Source organism: Rhinopithecus bieti, unplaced genomic scaffold (genome assembly GCF_001698545.2).
Source record: "Rhinopithecus bieti isolate Rb0 unplaced genomic scaffold, ASM169854v2 scaffold_7681, whole genome shotgun sequence".
Lineage (NCBI taxonomy): Eukaryota > Metazoa > Chordata > Mammalia > Primates > Cercopithecidae > Rhinopithecus > Rhinopithecus bieti.
Window position 1 is genome coordinate 4230894 of NW_016806571.1, and position 19155 is coordinate 4250048.

Genomic DNA, 19155 nt, shown 5'->3' on the forward strand with positions numbered 1-19155 from the left:
TTTCCAGACCCTTGTGACTGGCCCTTCCCACCTGCAGGACCCTTTGCCTATCCTCTCCAGACAGCACCCTGACCTCCTTTATCCAGGAAGCCTTTTGGGGAGATGAAGATAGAGAGGGCCGCCCAAATGGTGGCCTCTCCTTAGCTTTCTGGAGGTCTCCAGCTCCACCCATGACCTGCAGCCACAAAGCATACCCAGAGCTCCTCCTCCTTATGCCTCTAGCTGCCTGACCCTGCCTAGCCCCTGTTGGGAGAGGGGTCCCTGAAGTCCTCATGCCCCTCTCCCCTTTGCCTGTAGCTGTCCCCTCCCTCCCAGGGAAGCCCAAAGGCCACAGGATGGGGGCTGAACAGTGGAGGAGGAACAAGACTCAGAGAGGAGGACGGTCACCCCTGAGAGCCCAGAGTGGAGACCAGAAGGCCTGGACACCTCCCACCCCCACCCTAACCCCTCCTCATCCCTCACCCCCATGGTCAGGTGAAAAGGCCTCCCTGGGCCTGCGTACCCCGTGCCAGCTCCACCACGACAGCCCACTCCTGAACCCTCTCAGCCAAGCCCGTCCCGCCCTCTGCAGCCTGTGGGGAGGAGGTCTCTGCTTCCGCAGAGACCCTGCCCCATCTGCCCTGGCCTGGGACACCTACTTGTGCTCGCCATCTCTGCCTCCCTTGGTCTTCTCTCTGCCTTTGCTGATTAGGGGGAAGAAATGAGGAGACAAGGGGATACGTGTGAGGGGCTGTGGACCAGAGACACTGGCCTCAGCCCCGGCCCCAAGGACCTGCATGCTCCCCAGGGGCCTCCTTGTCCCACAGACCTCTCACCCCACAGCTTCTCACGGTAGCAAGCCTAGGTCTGCAGGGTAGCGGTCCCATGGCCTTGGGTTCTGTCTTGGGGGAGAGGGGAGGGGCCCACAGTGCTGGGCCTGGGTGGCCACTATTCCAACCCCAAGCTCTGATACCTCAGGGCCTCAGCTCATCTCCCCCACCAGGCTCTGATGATTTCACAATGTGGGTCACAGCTTCCTCAGGGAGCACAGGGTTAGATGAGCCTGGCTACCCTCTGGGCCTGGGCCACCCTGCTCCTCTGCCCACTGGCTTCCCTGCTCCCCTCCAATGGGGTGGGAACTCCCAGGCTCTGGGGGCCTCTAGGGGAACAGTGGGCTAAGCCTGCTCTGTGAGGGTGAGGCAGGGCTGGGGGTCCTGCTACGGAGTGCACCCTGGTGGATGGGGGGCCTTCTAGGGGTGTAGGTGGGGCAGGAAGAGAGCTACCACTCCAGGGTTCAGAGCAGGGGAAAACGGTGCTCCTATCTCACTTTAGGGAGGCTTCCAGAAAACTTTTCTGGAATGTTCTCTCAATGCTTTCCCAATGCTGTGGCAATGAGGATGAAGACAAGAAAGTGAATAACAATTAGCAAATTATTCTTCTCCTCCCACCCTGTTCTGGCACAGGCCTTGCCCAGGTAGACTTGACTCCATACCCAGACGGCTCAAGACCTGAAGGCCTAGACACAGCACAGCTGCAGTCCGGCACTGGCCAGCTAACCTTTATGTTAGGCAAGCAGGTCAGTCTATAATTCAAAGGCGTTAGCATCAGCCAGGCCTCTGGCTGCCCAGATCAGCTGAGACTACTAAGCGGAGAAGAGCTCACAGCAGAGGAGGAGGACTGTGTCTCAAGCACAGCATCCCAGCTGCCCAGCTGCCCGGCTGCCCTGGCTCCTTTGAGTGGCCTTGGGAGCTGCTGCAACTCTGGGGCTCAGCCTGCAGAAGGGAGGCAGCAGAGGATTTTCTAGCTCTCTAGAGGTCGTGGGAACTGATTAAAAAACACTCTTTGGGTGAGGCTGCGTGTACTGACCCCACATGCACACGCTTCTGCATGCCCACCCTGTGCCCCTCTGTCTCAGAGCCCCACCATGCACACGTGCCCCAGTGCCCTCTGGCCCCAGCATAGGAGGAAGGTGTCTGACTTCTGCAGGTCTCCACTGGAGTGGAAGAATGATCAATAACGAGAATGAGAAAGTGTCTCCTGCCCCAAACTCCTCCCAGATGAGAGCCAGCAGAGAGGAGACCAGCAGAAGAGGGTTTGGGTAGCAGAAGGAGGTGGGAGTCATGGAGGGCAGGAGAGCCAGTCCAGGTGGAGAAAATGAGAAGAGGAGAGAGTCGCAGAATACAGGGACTCAGGAGGAAAGGCTCAGGTCTCTACAGTTTAGCTGCAAGACTAAAGCTGGGATTTCTTTCTTTGTCATCTCTAAGATGTGACTCCTAAAGACAGCAGCAGCAGCGGAGCCCAGAATCCGGAGTCCTCCCTGGTGTCATGGAGTGCATGTGAGTGTGTGCAAACATATGGGCACTTTTGTACACACGTGTGTGCATGTGAGTGTGGTCAGGGCCGAAGTCACTTTCTCTCCAGAGACTAGGGCAGGCATATGCTGCCATGCAAAGGTCTGAAACACCGATTTTGTGCTGCTGAGAGTGGAGTGCCCATGAGGTTAAAGATTCATTCCATCTCTGCAACACTGGGAGCCTGGGGAGGCGAGGGGAACACCGAGTGAGTGAGCTCCCTACCCCTGCCCCTGGGCCAGTAAGGCTCCTGTGTGGGCAGCTTCTGCAGAGCCCTTGGTATAGGTTGGGGAGCTAGAGCTGAGAACGTGCTTGGACAGTGCCTGAGCCAGAGGGTCAGGTGCTGCTCAGGGTAGAAGTTGACATCAGGGTAACATGAAGTCAGTGAAGAGGAAGGAAGTGAACACTGGCTTAGCACCTGCCACCTGCCAGGCACAAGGGTGGGTGGCTCGCAGGTGCATGTCACTCAATCCTGACACTCTTGTGAGGCATCCGCGAGCCCTGTCTTACAAATGGGGAGGGGGATTCCCAATAGCAGAGCTGTGAGTGGAGCCTGTGCTCTGTCACAGAGCACAGCTTCCTGGCACATTCCTGGGGGCATTGTGCAAACAGCTGGCAGAAATCAGGGGCCCCTGGCTTGATGGCAGGAACTAGAGAAGTGAACAGAGTGGCTCAGAGGACATGTGGCTGACCAGGGCCTAGGGGAGGTGGAACTGTCGGGGCAGAGGGTCAGTGGGCAGTGGGATTGGTGGTTACTCAGGCAGAGCTCCCATACTGATTCCCTGAGGAGGAATGGGGTAACTTCATGGCAGGTTCTTAGGGTCTTAGGAGTGAGTGTCACAGCAGCTGAGGTCTGAGGTCCATAGTGCCCCTGCTTGGAACCATCTGACCCCCAGAATGAAGACAGGATGACCATGGGTGAAGTCCCAGAGAAGCAGGCCAGGCAGGGCAGGCCTGGGGGGTGGGCCCAGGCCCTGAAAGGAGAGGTGTGGAGTGCCCAGAGGATCTCCCGGCATCAACCTCCCCTCCATCCATGAAAGTTCCATCCCGGGCTGCCCGGGGCCTGCCTGGGCTGAGGCTGTTTCCTGCTCACTCACTCTACCTCCCCGCAGCCCCTAGCAAGCCTTCATTTCACCCCATCAGCCAGGGAGCAGCCGATCCCCACGCCAGACCCTGGGGGTCAAGATGGCCGGTGAGACACTGCTGCTTGCCAGCAACGGGGTTTTCCTCTTGCTCATTGTGACTGAAGCAGGAACAAGAGGGCACTGTGAATATTGAATACCCTGATCTATAAGAGGATTGGCCTTTCCAGGAGAGGACAGAGGGTAGGGAGCAGATGCAGGGGAAGCCTGCCTGGGCTCCTAATGAGGTCCGAGGTGAGGCACAGACATCCCTTCCCTTGTGCTGTCTTCTTTAGGGAGTAGTTGTTTTCCTGATAAAAGGTTGGCCAAGTCGCTTCTGGAGAGCTCTCTGGCTTCCTCCCAGAACCCACACTATGTGACAAGGATGAGATGCAACATCTAGGGCTGTGGGGCCAGCTTCCAGGTCCTCCTCCTCACCTCAGCACTCCTTGACCCAGAACTCACTGGCCCCATATGGGTAGCCAGGATTAAGCTACATGAAAACCCCAAGTCATTGAACCTGCTCCACCTTCTCCTCACCAGCAAATGGCCTATCTCTAGAACTTTTCTCAACCCCTCTTTTCCACAACCAGGCCCGCTGGCTGCATGGCTAGGCCTGGTGGGAGAAGGTATAGCAGGAATGTCTGTCCCCAAGGTGCTCTTAGACCTGGGCTGGCAGCTCCAGTGGCAGCAGGGAAACTGCACCTGCACACGGCCCCTGCAATGCAGGGTGGGGGTGCCTGGCTTCGGCTGTCACCCTCTCCCAATTCCCAGTCCTGGGGTTGAAGCCCTTCCTTTTGCTCCTGTTTCTTGTTGCTACCCTGGGAGGGGCCACACGAAGATGGGGAGAGGTGGGGAAGCCACCAGGCTGTGAGGAAGGGGTCGGGAGAGGCCTCTTATCTCCAGATTCCTGGCGCCCAGGACTCTCTGGGGGTCTAAGCTCTCCAAAGCCCCCATCAGCACCCTGGCCCACCCTTGTAGGACCGAGCGAGAAACTGGCACTGTGTTGCTACGCCACCCCAGGGAGGTTGCCCTCGTGGCTGCTAAGGGCTCCCATTGTTTCCCATGGCTGTGACCCACAGGTCTGGAGCATCCCTGGGTCCCTCAAGATGTCAGAGTTGGAGGGGAGCCAGATTTAACCTGCTGAACCCATTCCTGTTACTGACCCACAGGGGCTAGTGACATGCCCAGTGTCACTCAGCCAGTGAGCGGTACAGTCGAGATGAGACTTAATGGGCCTTAGCTCTCCTGATTTGGGGCCAGCATTCCTTTCCCAGTGACTGATGGCCCTCATGTGTCTTCCGATCTTGTTCTCTGGAAGCTCTTTCTTAGAGCTCAGCCACAGTTTCTGGACCATCCCTGCCAACCTCTTTCCTGAATGGAGACAGACAAGGAGGACCCAGTGGTGCCCACTGGGTCAGCATCCCTTCACTCCCCATCCAGGCACTGCTCCTCTTCTCACAATTTCCAACCCAATTCCTGACTCTTTGCATTGCTGTGCTACAAGAAACCTGTTTGCCTGTCACCAGCCTGGACACAGGCAGCACTCAGCACCTCCATTGCTGTCCGTTCCTCCGTGATCCCTCCCGCTCTCCCAGCAGCAGGGCAGGGGGTTTCATTGCTATGTCCCATTTTGCAGGTAAGGAGAGAGGGTCAGAGACTTGCCAAGGGTCACATGACTAGTAAGAGGCAGAGCTGGGACTCAGGCCTGGCTCTTCTGCTAAAAAGCCAGGAGTCTAAGGGGACAGGCTCCAGGCTAGCCTGCGGCTGCCCCCTGCCCGTGGCTGGCCTGGTGTAGACAGTCCCGCCATATTTGTTGCAGGCCTGGTCACTTTGACCTTGTTACTATTACTCTTCTGGCTCCCAGGGTTTCTGAAGCTTGTGTGTGTCTGTGTGTGTATGTGTATGTGCACACATGTGTACTCAGGCATGTGTGTGTGAGGGGGTGCTTAAGGGAGTGTGAACTCATTCAAGTGCAAAGGAGAAAACATATTTGTCCCTTAAAAGTCTGTCAGTTCAATTACACTAATTTAGAACCTATGTTTTCTTCAGCAGAGGGACTGAGTAAACTTTACTTGGAAAGGAAAGCGTGGAAGGAGCTTACAGGGATATGCTTCCAGTGGCATGGAGGGTCCCTTCCCAAAACACACCCTGGTCCTTTAGATGCACCTTGACTTACTGGCATTTAACATGTCATTCCTAGTGACTTAGGAACCCATGGACAATGTCTTACTGGGCTAGCCCAGATTTTTTCCCCTTGGTCTCTAATAGTAATACAATTACGTTTTCTGTTTTGTAAAAATAGTGCACATGGAATGAGCTGGCCTGGACCCAGCTTCCTGTGGTCTATGGGTGGCAGGACATCCTGAAGGACCCAGGGACGCTCTAAACCTGTTGGTCAGATCCATGGGAAACAATGTCCTGGGAGCCCTTAGCAGCCACGAAGGCAACCTCCTGGGGTGGTGTAGCAACACAGAGCCAGGCAGGGCATGATCCTGGACTCTGGTCTTCCCAGGTGCCCTCCCTTCTCAAGAGGAAGAAAGGCCAGGGTCCAGCCAGGATCTTTGGCTTCACTCTGGCAGGAAGAGTTGCCCTCTCTTGGGCCTCCTCACTGTGCCAGGGTGGAGGTCAGGCTCCTGGCATCTGGTGGACACTACTGGGTCTTAAACCAGAGAGGCCAGGGCCCCTCCTATCCTCATCTCCCCTTCTCTGAGAAAGGCAGGAGATCTAGCCCCAGCCCTGTGTCAGAGCTCCACCTCCCTCAGGGCCTTTGTGGGAGGCCTTGGCCTTGCAGTTTGATCTGAGTTCCCTGCTCCCTGCCCAGTGAACTCGGGGGTGGACAACTGGGTGGGGGACTATAGAAACATCTTCCCACCTCTTGGATGTCTCTCCAGAAGCTCAGCCCTGCACTCTGAGCCCAGCTAGGCCTAGAGAGGCCTGTCAAGGGGACTAGGCCCCAGGCCTCTTCCCCGTGTCTTGGGAGCAGTGGGCAGCCAGAGGGGCCCTGCCTGTTACCTCCGGAAGCTCTTCTCTCCGGGGGGCCGGGAACTGGCCCGGGAGCCTGGGAGCAGTCCATCCGTCTCTTGGCTGTCCTTCTCTTCCTCTTGAAGAGACTCATCTCCCAGGAAGTCCCCATCATCCCAGGAGCCCACTGTGCCGTCGGTGGCCTGATACCGGACTTCCACGCACAGGCTGGTCTGAAGGGAGGGAGGTGGTGGTGAGCAGCTGGGATGGCGACAGCTATCTCCACCCTGTATATATGGCTGCTTGCTGGTGTTCACACAGCGCTTCCACACCCTTGCCTCACTGGAGGAGGTTAGGATGGTATGATCTCCTCTACCCTATTTTGCTGATGAGAAAACAGAGGCTCTGAAAGGCTGACTTGGGCAGACCCGGTCAGCTTATTGGGATCTGACTCCAGGTCCCGCTGCTGGTGGCTCCACTCCTCCCTGGTGCCCCAGGTGGAGGGGCCTGGCCTGCCCAGGACAACTGAGCCTGGACTCACCCCCTGAGTCCACTGTCTCCATAACCGAGAGTGTCGTTTAGCATCCCCATGATCAGGCCACCTCCTCTCCTCAGAACAAGGGCTGCCTGCAGGCATGAAGCGTGACCTGCCAGAAATCGGCTTGTTGGAAATGTGACAGGATGAGCTGAAAGTGGCCTCCGGGAGAGGAGCGCAGGCCCCAGGCTCACACCCACCCTTTCTGCCCCGGAGAGGGAGGGAATCTTGGGAGCTGCCCTAGGGTTTCCCTCTGGGAAAAGTAGAGCACTCAACCCAGGCTCAGGATTAGCAATGGAGAATCATGACTGGGCTTCCTGCTCCGTGTCCTGGGGCCATTACTTTCTCGCAGCTCTAGTTTCCCCCCAGTGCCCAGGGATCACCATTCCTCGCTGGTCTAGAGGTAACTTATGCCTGTGCCCCAGACAGGCGGCCCTCACTCAGTGCTTGGACACTCCAGCACCCAGGCTTAGATTTCCCAAGGAAGGGAAAGGTGAACATATTTTCTGAACCCTCACTGTGCTAGACATCATGCTAAGATGCTTTAATTTTAATGTCCACTCCTTTGATCTTTTCAACATTGCAACCTACCTTACCTCGCATATCAGGAGGTTAAGTTACTTGCTTTAAGTCACACAGCTAGGAAGATCTGAGCCCAGGCTGACTGACTCTAAGCCCCATGTCCTTTCCATGGAACAAATGCGACCCTCTTGGTGGAACCAAGGATGTTGTTGTGGGAAAATGGTGGTCTCTGGCATTGGAAGTCCTGGGTGTCCGTGCTGGTCCTGCTGTCGACTAGCGTTCTGACCGTGGCCAAATCCATTCCCCATCCAGGACTTCATTGTTCCCATTCATAACAATGGGTAGCGGAGATGGGTGGCAAGTGGGCTAGGAGATCTGTGAGCACTTTCCTCTGCTGACATCTGAAAATCCAGGGTGTGGGCTCTGCTGTCTGTTCATCCCTACTCACTCCCCAATTCTCTCATCTCACTGCCCACACTACACTCTTCATCCAGGCTTCTGTGTTCTCCTCCCAGTCTGCCTTCCCATGGGTGTCCATACGTAGTTTGTTCTGCACCCCTTCTCCCCTTGCTGTGGTGGCTGAGACCCCGGTAACTTTAAGAAGCCCTCTCTGCCCACCCCTGCTCATGGGAGAAGAGGGTTCCTTCTTTTCTAGCTCCCTGTGGTTGCAGTCCTGGCTTCTGAGGCTGTTTCTCCTGGCCACTACATAGGGTCATATATTACACAGGACCCCATTGGGGGACCATGGCACAGCCCCATTTTATACATGGGTAAACTGAGGTCAGGAAATAATAGCTAACAATGTTATAGATTTATTGTGCATATCTGTTCTAAGTACTTTCTGTGTATTCTCCTTTAATCTTCAGAATAGTCCTGTGAGGTGGATACCATAACTGTGCTCACTTTGAGGTGATATGTAGCTTGCCCAAGTCACACAGTTAGTGAGCGACCTAAGATTCATACCCAGGGTCCCTGTTCCTCACCATCATGCCAACTGCCCATGAGTGGCCATGGCTGAGCTCAAGAGGACTGAAGAATCTGAGCAGAGCCTGGGGCCAGGCTGTCTTGGTAGGGTTGCCTCCTTCTTTGTTAGAACATGTATCAGGTGCCTCTGGACTGTGCGTCACTAGTGCATGTGTGCTCATGCAAAAGTGCTGGGATGTGACAAACAATAGGAAATGAGGTCCCTGCCCTCCTAGGGAGGACCAGAGCCAGATACACAGAGTGAATGAAGGTCATGCCCTCGAGTGCCAGCGGGGTTCGGTCTGGTCTTTGGATGACGAGAGGAGCCTCTTTAGTGACTCCTGAGCTGGGTCCAAATGGAAGGGTACATTCTCACCGTAGGAAGGACAGGGGTGCTTCCTGTGGGGCAGTAGACCCTGCCATGCCACAGGGCCTCCAGCCATGACCACAGATTGAGCCGTTCCAGCAGAGTCTGACCTGAGTCTCCTCCTCCCACCACACCTCACCATGCACGAGGGGCATTCCCCAGACCACCCCATGTGTGGGGCAGGGAGAACAGACCCCCAGATGGCCCCATATGGGAACGTCCAGGAACTTCCTGGGGCACACCCACCTTGATAATAGCATTGTTGTCATCAATCAGCGTGTCAGTCACCTCCACATGGCTCTCCTCTACCACCTGCTGCAGCACCATACGGAAGGTCCCGATGAGCCTAGGGATGGCAGAGGGGGCACGGTGGTTACATGGAACAGACCAGGGTGAGGAGCAAGACTGATATCCCAAGAGCTGTGACTGCTTAGGGAGGACTGAGGTGGGCTTGCTGCAGCTCTGGGCTGGGCTGGAGAAGGTGGTCTAGGAGCCAGGGCTGGTTGCAGCCAGAGCAGCATGTCCCACTGTGGATGGTTGTTTGTGGGAGGCCCATTTCTTTGGCAGAGCTCCAAGGGGCAGTGAGCACCATTAGGGGATGTCTACAGAATGTGGGGAAGAGTGTATGGAATCCAGCTTTAGCTGAGCCCTTGCAGAGAAGTTTCCAGATGCTCAGTGTGGAGGCTGGGGAAGGACCTGAGGTTCCTGGATGGACAAGTAGCTCCTCCTGCTTCTACCTCCCTAATGATGATCGAGGTTTCCAGCCCACACCAACAGCACTCACTCATCCATTCCACATCCGCAGCCTGTAGGTTCCTGGATGGCAGGAACCTGTGTGATGGCAGAGCCCATGGATCTGCACAGCAGGGGAGAGGCGGTACAATGCTTTGGTTAACAGCACAGTCCTGGCGTCAAAGAGACAGGGGTCTGAACCCAGCTCTGACACTGACTAATGAGCTACCTGCTTCCTAGGCAATTTCCTTAAACTCTCTCAGTCTCAGTTTTCTCACAAGATGAGCTGATAAGCCCTACTTCACAGAGTTGTTGTTGGAAGACTGAGTGAGATCATCTGCGAGTGTTCTTATCAGAGCCCCCAGCACAGCCAGCACTCCAAAGCAGTCTGGTTGGTCGTTATTCATGTGCTGCCTCTAAACTGCGAGCCTCTCCAGGGCACGGGTAGTGCTTTCTATTCCAGCCTCTGTTTGACATTTCTAGCATACTTGAGATCTCAATATCTGCTGGCTGAAATAATGAACAACAGTGGGTGCCCAATAAATGCTGATGGAGTTGACTTCAACCCCATTGCACCCCATAGTCAGAAGGCTATTTGCTGCTCTGGGAGAGAACGGGGAACTCAGAGAGATGTCCTCATATGGTGCTTCCACGTGGGGTGGTTGAGAACACACACACCTTATCTAGCTGAAGGCACAAAGGCGAGGGAAGCATCCAGGATGTGTGAGAGCTAGAAGGGACCTTGGGCATCATCTGATGCTGCCTGAGATTTATAGAGGAAGATGGTGAGGCCACGGAAGGGGAAGGGACACAGCTAATTAAAGGCAGATCTGGGTGAGGTGAAGAATCAGATGAATTCTGACTTAAACGTGCTTGATGTCTATACCACCTTGAGGTCTATGGAGGGTGAACACTGATTTTAAAAAAATCCTCCCATCTCTATGAGGGGAGGAAGTGATAGGGGCAGCCATGAGGGATGGATATGAAATGCTCCCCTCTGGAGCTCAGAGCCCCATCCACCAGCACGCCCCACCTGCCCGAGGGTGAAACTGACCACACCCCTTCTTCACTCTAAAGCCAAACTGGGCTTCTGGGCTCTTAGAGCAGCCCCATGGAAGCCTTCCATAGCTGCATGCACCTCTCCCCAGCTCAGGCAGTGCCCCAGAGACAGAAGTGCTGGGCTGGCAGCCAGGAGCCCTGGAGCCACTGCCCCTGAGTCTCAATTTGGTCTTTATAAAATGAAGAGGGAAGAGGACTTTTAGCTTCCGTACCATGTAGACATTCTAACAGTAGACCATGGGCACAAAAGAATACGCTCATCTTTTTTCAGCCTCACCTCTTTTTGTTCTAAATCAGTGGTTCTCAAACTTCAGCATGAACAGAGTCACCTGGAGGGCTTGTGAAAACACACATGGCTGGGATATCCTCCTCTGTGGATGTGCTGGAAAATGTGTCACTGGTGGGAGAGGAGAGGTGCTGATTTGTAGCTTTTGCTGGTTTCCGAGGTATAAATACTCCCGCCATGGCCAACTTTAAGCTCCAGATGTGAAGTCACCAAACTGGGTCCACCGGACTTCAGTTCACCCCACTGGCCCCGCCCCCAGGGCTCTGATTCAGTGGGTGGGAGGGGGGCTGAGAATGTGAATTTCTGACAAGTTTCCAGGTGGTGCTGAAGCTGCTGGCTGGGGAGACACTTTGAGAATCCCTGCTCTACTGTTACTCTTTGTGGATGGCTATTCAGCTGCCTTGATTCCCCTAGGACCTATCCAGCACCTGTTGATCGTGGGGCGATCAGGCACATCTTTCTCCAGAATTAGATACCTAAGAACAGCAGAGGCAGCTTCCCAGGATCCATGGAGGTGCTGCAATGTGACAAGATACCCCCAGGGGGCAGGGTGGAGCTATTCCCCCTGCAAGTGCTCAGAGAGGCGTCTTGGGCCTTCTAGGCTTAACCCGCCTGAGTCTCAGACCTTAGACTTGGGAAGAACCTGAGAGATTTTGTCCAGCATCCCTTCCAGGAGGAATCCCTGAAACAGCTTCCCTGACACATGCTTTCAAGCCTCTGATAGATACGCCCGTGGCGGTGACGGTGATGGGGCTGTCACTGGTAGTCCATTCAGCCACTGCTTTAATCACACAGTGTGCTGAGCGAGACTGGCCTCCAGGCAAATCCCCCACTCTTCACACCCTGGTCCGAGCCCTGTCCACATGCGGACTAATTCCATCCCTAAAGGGAAGCAGTGTAGACAGTGAAGAGCCTGGGCTCTGGAGTCAGACAGATGTAGGCTCACTTAGCAGGACCCAAGAGAGATTCCACCCCCTGGCAGCGGTGTGGTTTGGGCTCCTTCTCCTAGCCCTCTGACTTCCAGCGGACAGTGGTGAGGAGACTGCTGATGTGAAATTCCTCTAACACCACCGGCACTCGAATACCAGCCCCTCCTGCCTCCCTAATAATGCGCAGAGCTGGCCATCTGGAGGGCCCACCCAGTGCGGGTCTCCTTTGCAGGATGGGCTTCAGGGGCAGAACCAGGCTGTCCCCCACCCTTCAAGCTCTGTTCAGTCTTGCACAGCAAGAGCTTGTCTATGTCCCGGAGAGTGGGACTGGGACGCTAGGAGCTTGCAAGATTAAAGGAATCAATTTGCCACACTCCCAGGAGTGACTTGGGGGGTTTTCACTCCTAACAGTTCATCCCCAACCTCTCTCAAATAAAAGTAAAAATTATATACTTTGACATGGACAATTGATATTGTCTCAGCCTTATGTAAAGTGTAAAGAAAAGCAGTTTTATAAACATTGGTTCTTTCTACAGGTCTGTAACATACCATTTAAGCAAAAACATAGTGCTTGCCATGAAAATAGCTTCAAAACAAAGGCCCTGGCGCTGCTTCTAGGATGCCATCCCTCAGCCCGTCCTCTGTAGATATTCTCTGGGAAGAAGCTGGGACAGGAAGAGGTAGGGAAGCCCCTGGCTCTAGCCCTTGTGGTGACCCCAGAGGCGACCCTGCTTGCTGCAGCTGGCCTTTGTGTATCCTGGCTGCACACATAGTAGGGTCTTGATCCTCTACATGGGTCAGCATGGAGGAGCTGCCTGGGAGAGTGGGGCCCAGGACAACTGAGGAAGGGTGGGCTCAATGCCCCTTAGACAGCCAAGTCATTTCCCTGGGAATGGAGTTGTGAGGCCATGTGTTCTGTGGGAAGGAGCACTGGCCCGGGCGTCAGGAGGCCTGGGGTGAAGACCTGACTGTCCTGAACCTGCTGTGTGACCCTGGACAAGAGGCCTCTCTGGGCCTCAGTTTCCCTGGGGCTGTTAGGCAAAGGAGCTGAGGCTAACTCCATGTCCTCTGACTGCTTGCCTTACATGGCCATCCGGGTCACCATGGCAAAGAGGGTGCCCCTCACAGGAGACTGATTGGCTCCACGAGGGGCTGGGTGGCTGGGCAGCGCTAGGATCCCCACATAATTAGCTGGCAGGAAGAGGCCTCCAGCCCAGACGGGCCCACAGACTGACCACAATAGAGCGGCACCTGGGCACCAGAATCCTGTCAATAATTCATCACTTTCCCCTAGGAGCCCGCGTCAGGTGTCCTGGGCCCTGCAAGGCCTCTCCTGCTCTCCTGGCTCCTGAATTATTCAGGGCCCCTGGCATCCTCAGCAGGCAGGAGGCTGGAGGCCAGGCCATGGCCTCTCAGAGGTCCCGGACAGGCAGAGCTGGATGCACAAAATCTTCTGAACCCAACATTTCTTTCCCATGGGGAAGCCCAAGATTCCTGGACGCAGGTCTTTGTTCCAGATGGGGCCGAGCAGACCTGGAGGTCTCCTGGTTTCTGCCTAGGATGCCTCCTTTCTTCATACCATGTCTGCCTCCTGGCAGCCTCTAGAACCACTGGGTGAGGGGTCAGTTTCCAAGCTGCTCTCCGCTTCTAGGACAAATCCCTCTGTCTGAGATGGCAGTGATGGGATCAGGCTCATTTCTTGTGCTGGGCCCCACTCTCCCAGGCAGCTCCCCCATGCCTCCTTTAACTCAGTTTCCCCAAATTCATCAGTCATGTGATGCTGAGTGTCACCCTTGAGTGCCCTGAGTCCTTCAGAGAAGAAGTGCCACACTGATTCCCTCTCAAAGTCTCTCCCACTCCCTGGGGTATACAGAGGGTATACCCCTAACACCAGGGGGGCATTTATTCATTCTTTTATTTCACAAAATAATCAGGGACCTGCTATGTGCCAGGCACTATCCCTAGCAGTGGCCATGGCTTTGCTCATTGCTAAGCCCAGTGCAGACCCAAAGACCCCCTCCACTCAGCCACCCCATGAGAAGGAGCCTGCGGTCTGAGCTGGGCTATGTGGGGGTGGAAGGCAGTGGCCTCATTGCTCCCCTGGCCTGGCCAAGGCAAATGCCAGGATGGGGAGACTTGAGTGTCACATCATTCCAAACACCTTTCTCCCACTCTGACCCCCACAAGCTGACCTGTGTCAGCCTGGGCCTGTGCTCTCCACAAGGGGACCTCTTCTTTCCCATCGCAGCTCTGCAGCCAACAGTGCCCTAGGCATTCTCTAGGCTTCCAAAGAAATGGCTGAACCTCTCCCATCAGGTCTGGGCCTCCCCTTGTGGGGTTTCCTGCCTTCTCTTGGATAGGGGCAGGGAGGGAAGAAGAAGAGGAGAGCTAGGATAGGAACTATCCCCCTTTCTGTCTTTCTTCTTATTGGCACTTAAGAACACCTAATACAGGCTGGGTTCGGTGGCTGGCACCTGTAATACCAGCACTTTGGGAGGCCAAGGCAAGTGGATCACCTGAAGCCAGGAGTTCGAGACCAGCCTGGCCAAAATGGCAAAAAAACCCTGTCTCTACTAAAAATACAAAAATTAGCTAGGCATGGTGGCGTGCACCTATAGTCCCAGCTACTGGGGAGGCTGAGACAAGAGAATCGCTTGAACTAGGGAGGCAGAGATTGCAATGAACCGAGATCACGCCACTGCACTCCAGCCTGGGGGACAGAGTGAGACTCCGTCTCCGAACAAAACAAAAACGAAAACACCTAATAGAAGCTGGAACTTTCAACATATTCACTGCATGGTAGTCAATTTCCCAATCTCCCAAATACATCTGATTTGTTTGTAGCAGTCTTTTGTTGGGCTCAAGGATTTCCAGCATTTCAGTGGTTAGGCTGGCAGCTTTCATTGTAAATTATTTAACAATGTCTTCCATGCCCTCAGTTTCCACCATCACTGCTCAAATATTTTGGTTTCTGGGAGTTGGATTAGGAAGACAAGGTAACAGACATGCATTCTAGCCCTGGCTCTACCATTGTCTACCCATGTGGTCTCAGGATCCCCTCTGAGACTTGGTTTCCCCTCCTGCACAACTAGGGTTGTACTGGCCAAGCTGTAAGGCTCCTGGATGCTTTGGCACCTACAGTTGGGTTCCTGCAGGGGCTCTCAGGTGCCCTCCCTGGTGCTTGACTTCCGATTCTGTTTCCTCTTTCACACCCACTTGGCCTGTGTGTGAGCCTTCCACCTTTTCCTGTTTCTCCTGTCCTCATAGGTCACACACCCTCATAGTATCTCACCCCAGGGAAGAAGGCTGTGCCTCACCTTGGGGGCCCCTAGTGGGGAGTGTCTCACCAACCTTGCTTGTGGGTGCCAAAGGCAGCTGCCTGAATGGTGTGATGCCATGAGAGGCAAAGGGAAGGCCTTTGTGCCCTAAACATCCTCCCTGTGGCCCTGCCAGCAGGCCTGAAATGCCCTTGCTCCATACTCAGCTGAGATTTTGAAAGCTCCTAATAAAAGCCACAGAATCAGAGACTGCTTGGAGCCCATGTGGTCGGGTCTTTCCTGATTCAGAAATCCCCTCTACAACGTGGTCCACTCTTTGCTCACCCTCTCCCAGTGGCAAGGAGCTCACTGCCTCCTAAGACAGCACATTGGCTGGAGAGTGCTGGGTATCTTTCAGTTGTCTGCTGTCTTCCAGCAGCCTGTCTCTCATCCTGCCTCTAGGTACACACCTTTCTTTCCTCTTTCTGTGGCAAAAAACTGGGCGGTTAGTGGCAGGGACTGTGCCTCAATCCCTCATCTCAGTATCTCCAGTGACTAGCATAGTGTCTGACTGGCAGAAAGCATTTGTTCACTATATGTTTGATGAGTGACTGCAAGGTTGGATGAAAAGATGGATGGATGGATGAATGGATGAATGGATGGAAGAATGAAAGGATGGATGAATGGATGCAAGGAAGGATGAATGAATGGATGCAAGGAAGGATGATGAATGGAAGGATGGATGAAAGAATGAAAGAATGGATGGATAGATAGATGGATTGGTGAATGGAAAGATGGAAGGATGGGCCAGGAGTGATGGCTCACGCCTGTAATCCCAGCACTTGGGAGGCTGAGGTGGGTGGATCACTTGAAGTCAGGAGTTCGATACCAACCCGGCCAACGTGGTGAAACCCCATCTCCACTAAAAATACAAAAATTAGCTGGGCATGTTGGTGGGCACCTATAATCCCAGCTACTCAGGAGGCTGAGGCAGGATAATCGCTTGAACCAGGGAGGCAGAGGTTGCAGTGAGCCGAGATCAGGCCACTGCATTCCACTGTGGGCCACAGAGCAAGACTCCGTCTCAAAAAAAGAAAAAAAGATGGAAGGATGAATGAATGGATGGATGAGTGGATGGAAGGATGAATGAAAGGATGAAAGGATGAGTGGTGGATGAATGGATGGAAAGATGGAATGATGGATTGATGAAAGAATGGATGGGAGGAAGGATGGGTGGATGGATGGATGGATGGATGGGTGGATGGATGAGTGGATGGATAGGATGGATGAAAGGATGGATGGATGAATTGATATATGGATAAATGGGTACATAAATGAATTGATAAATGGATGGAGAGATGGATTGATGAATGGATGAATGAAAGGATGGAAGGATGGATGAAAGGAAGGATGGATGAATCAACTGATGGATAAACAAATGGATAGACAGATGGCTGAATAACAGGAAGGATAGATGGATGGATGGATGAATGAATCAATGGATTGATGAATGGATGAATATGACCTCTATGATTTTCCCTTTCAGGCTCTCATCCATTTGTCATAAGGTAACACTTAAAGTCCCTTTCCTCCTGGCAACTATAGGGTGGTGCCTACAGGAATTCTCTGCCACTAGTATCAGAGCAGTGGACTCCTTGTCTCTCCTGCTCAGATCAAAAGTGCTTTACTTCTATTAGTATGATTTAGAATGAAGCCTACTCTTCTTTTCTTTGTAGTCTCCTCCCACTGTTGAGTTATTCTGAGTCCTCAGTGAGCTAACACCTCCACATCTTTTGGACATGTTACAGTTAAGCCATGACCTCCAGCTTGTATAAGAGCGACCGATTTTTTTTAAAAGAGATGGGATCTCACTATGTTGCCCAGGCTAGCCTCAAATTCCTGGGATCAAATGATCCTCCTGCCTTATCTGCCCAAGTACCTAGGACTACAGGTGTGTGCCACACCTGCCTGTGATTTTTGAATCCAAGATAGTACTTAGCCACTGTTCCAGCCTATTCAAATCCTTCTGAATTCTTCTTGTGGCCCAGAGAGAAGGACAACAAGTACTTTTATTGAACACCTCATAGTGATAATGATCGTACGGCAGGTGTACTTCACTTGCAGAGTGCAAGCTCCATGAGGGTAGGCACCCGCCCTCTGCAGCACCTAGTTCAGTACCTGATACACAATCGGTGCTTAGTAAACATTTGTTGAATGAGTGAGTTAACATCTATCTCATTTAATTCTTACAGCTGCCCTTTGAGGTAAATACTTGTCTTTTTCACACATGAGCACATTGAAATCAGAGAGGTTATGTAACCTTTCCAGGGCCACACAGTAGATGACTGACCTGAGTGTCTGAGATCAGGCTTGCCTGACTCCTAAACCACCATCCCAAACTGTTAAGCCTGCCCTCAGGGCTGCAGAGTGTTTCTTGGAGGAGATCTTCAGCCCCTCCACCTTTCACCTCTCCAGTGGGTAACTGTACCCCAGCATGGCATTGAGGGAGACTTAAAGAAAGGGACAGGAAGCTTTGATGGGGTTGGAGACAGAAGGGGTGATAGGAGGGTGGAGTGTTCTTGGCTGACAGCAGCTGGGAGGACTGGGGGATTCTGAGGACAAGATGAGGGAGCAAAATGGGGATCAAAGACCAGCCCAAGACTTCTTCGGTCTTTGAAGATCAATCCAGGGCAGGTTGGGAGTGTAGGTCCCTCTTTTCAGCCCCAAACATAGGGTAGCCCAAGGAGAAGGGCACGCTCCCAACCCCTCCAGGCCCAGCCCTTCCTGCCCCATCCCACACTTACTTGTTGCTGAAGACTTTGCTGTAGTTGAAAACCTGAATCTCCAGCATCTCATTTCTGTCGATGCTGCTGGCCACTGGCCACCGAAACGTCTGGGGAGAGAGGAACAACTGTGGCTTTGGTGGCAATAACAGGTAGGAGCCTTGGGGCGTGGGAGGGGAATCTCTGTTGGGGGTCTCCAACAGCCAGAATGGCCCCTCACTTGGGCCCAGTGCTCTCCAGGGACAAAGCGTTGACACCTGGAATCTCATTTAGTTCCAACGACCACCTTGCAGAGCCGGCATTGGTGCCCACTCCTCTTTCAAAGATGGTGCTCAGAGATGTTGGAGGACCTGCCCAAGGTCATGTGGTAGGTGAAGAGTCTGGACCTACCAGGACTTTTGACTCCCTACACAGTGCTGCTTCCATGGCTTCCTAGTTCCTGGGGGGTATTGGGAGAAGGCAGTGCAACCAGGGTGGTGGTCGGGCCCCAGGGAGAGAGCAAGGATTGTGGGTGTGAGCCTGGTTTTTGACGGGTGCTGAATGGAGCTGTGAGCTTCCAGCTCTCTCCCATCAGGATCACGCTGACTGGTGCGGGCTCTGCCCCAGACTCTTATATTGAGTTCAGACCACTCCTCACTCTGCCAATGGTAACATCAGGGACAGGTTTGAGCTGATTAGTGTTCCTGGGGTCAGACCCACAGCCTGTCCCCAGCTCACTGTTTCTGGATTCACCCTTACCACTTCTGTGTTGCTTCCTCCCTATCTTAATGTTAATGATGAGTAGGAATTTGATTGGGATTTTTCCTGGTGCCCTAGAAATGGCAACAAGGGCTCAAAACAGAGGCTAAAGTGGCCTAGTGCCCCATTCTATAAAAAGCTGCCAATGGGCAGAGCCAGACATCTTCCCAGGGCTTCCTCAAAGGCCCTGTTACCTCCAACCATCACCCAGCCCACCTTCCTGGGACGGGACAGAAGACTGGGCAAGGGAAAGGTGGGAAGAATTCTGTCCTGGGCGTAGTGTTTTTGTGGTGCTTCTTGGGGAAACAGCTCACAGCAATTAGGTACTGGCAAGAAGGGCAGCATGGCATGCAAATCCCCAGTGGCATCTGCAGGGCAGTGGACTGGCAGGAGACCCACGGAGCACTGCAGGGCAAGGAGCCCAGCCTGCCACTGTTGTCTGTGGCAAGTCTTCGATTTGCGCTCCATTGGCCAAGTGGGGTCGAGTGATCTAATGACACTTTTTCCATGGGCTGCCCACCAGGGGAGGATGTGGAGGGCCTCAGCAGGGGTCCCTGTCCCACTCCATG

General features: G+C 53.8%; 1 protein-coding gene across 1 annotated transcript in view; it reads right to left on the reverse strand.

The window, feature by feature from the left end:
• The window catches only part of OTOF (otoferlin), a 102656-nt gene that overhangs the window by 53962 nt on the left and 29539 nt on the right, over positions 1-19155 (reverse strand). The window contains exons 3-5 of the mRNA XM_017877044.1: positions 17870-17958; positions 9049-9148; positions 6467-6648 (exon numbers count right to left, since the gene is read on the reverse strand). Coding sequence (XP_017732533.1) covers positions 6467-6648; positions 9049-9148; positions 17870-17958 — 371 coding nt within the window. The remainder of the gene's footprint in view (positions 1-6466; positions 6649-9048; positions 9149-17869; positions 17959-19155) is intronic.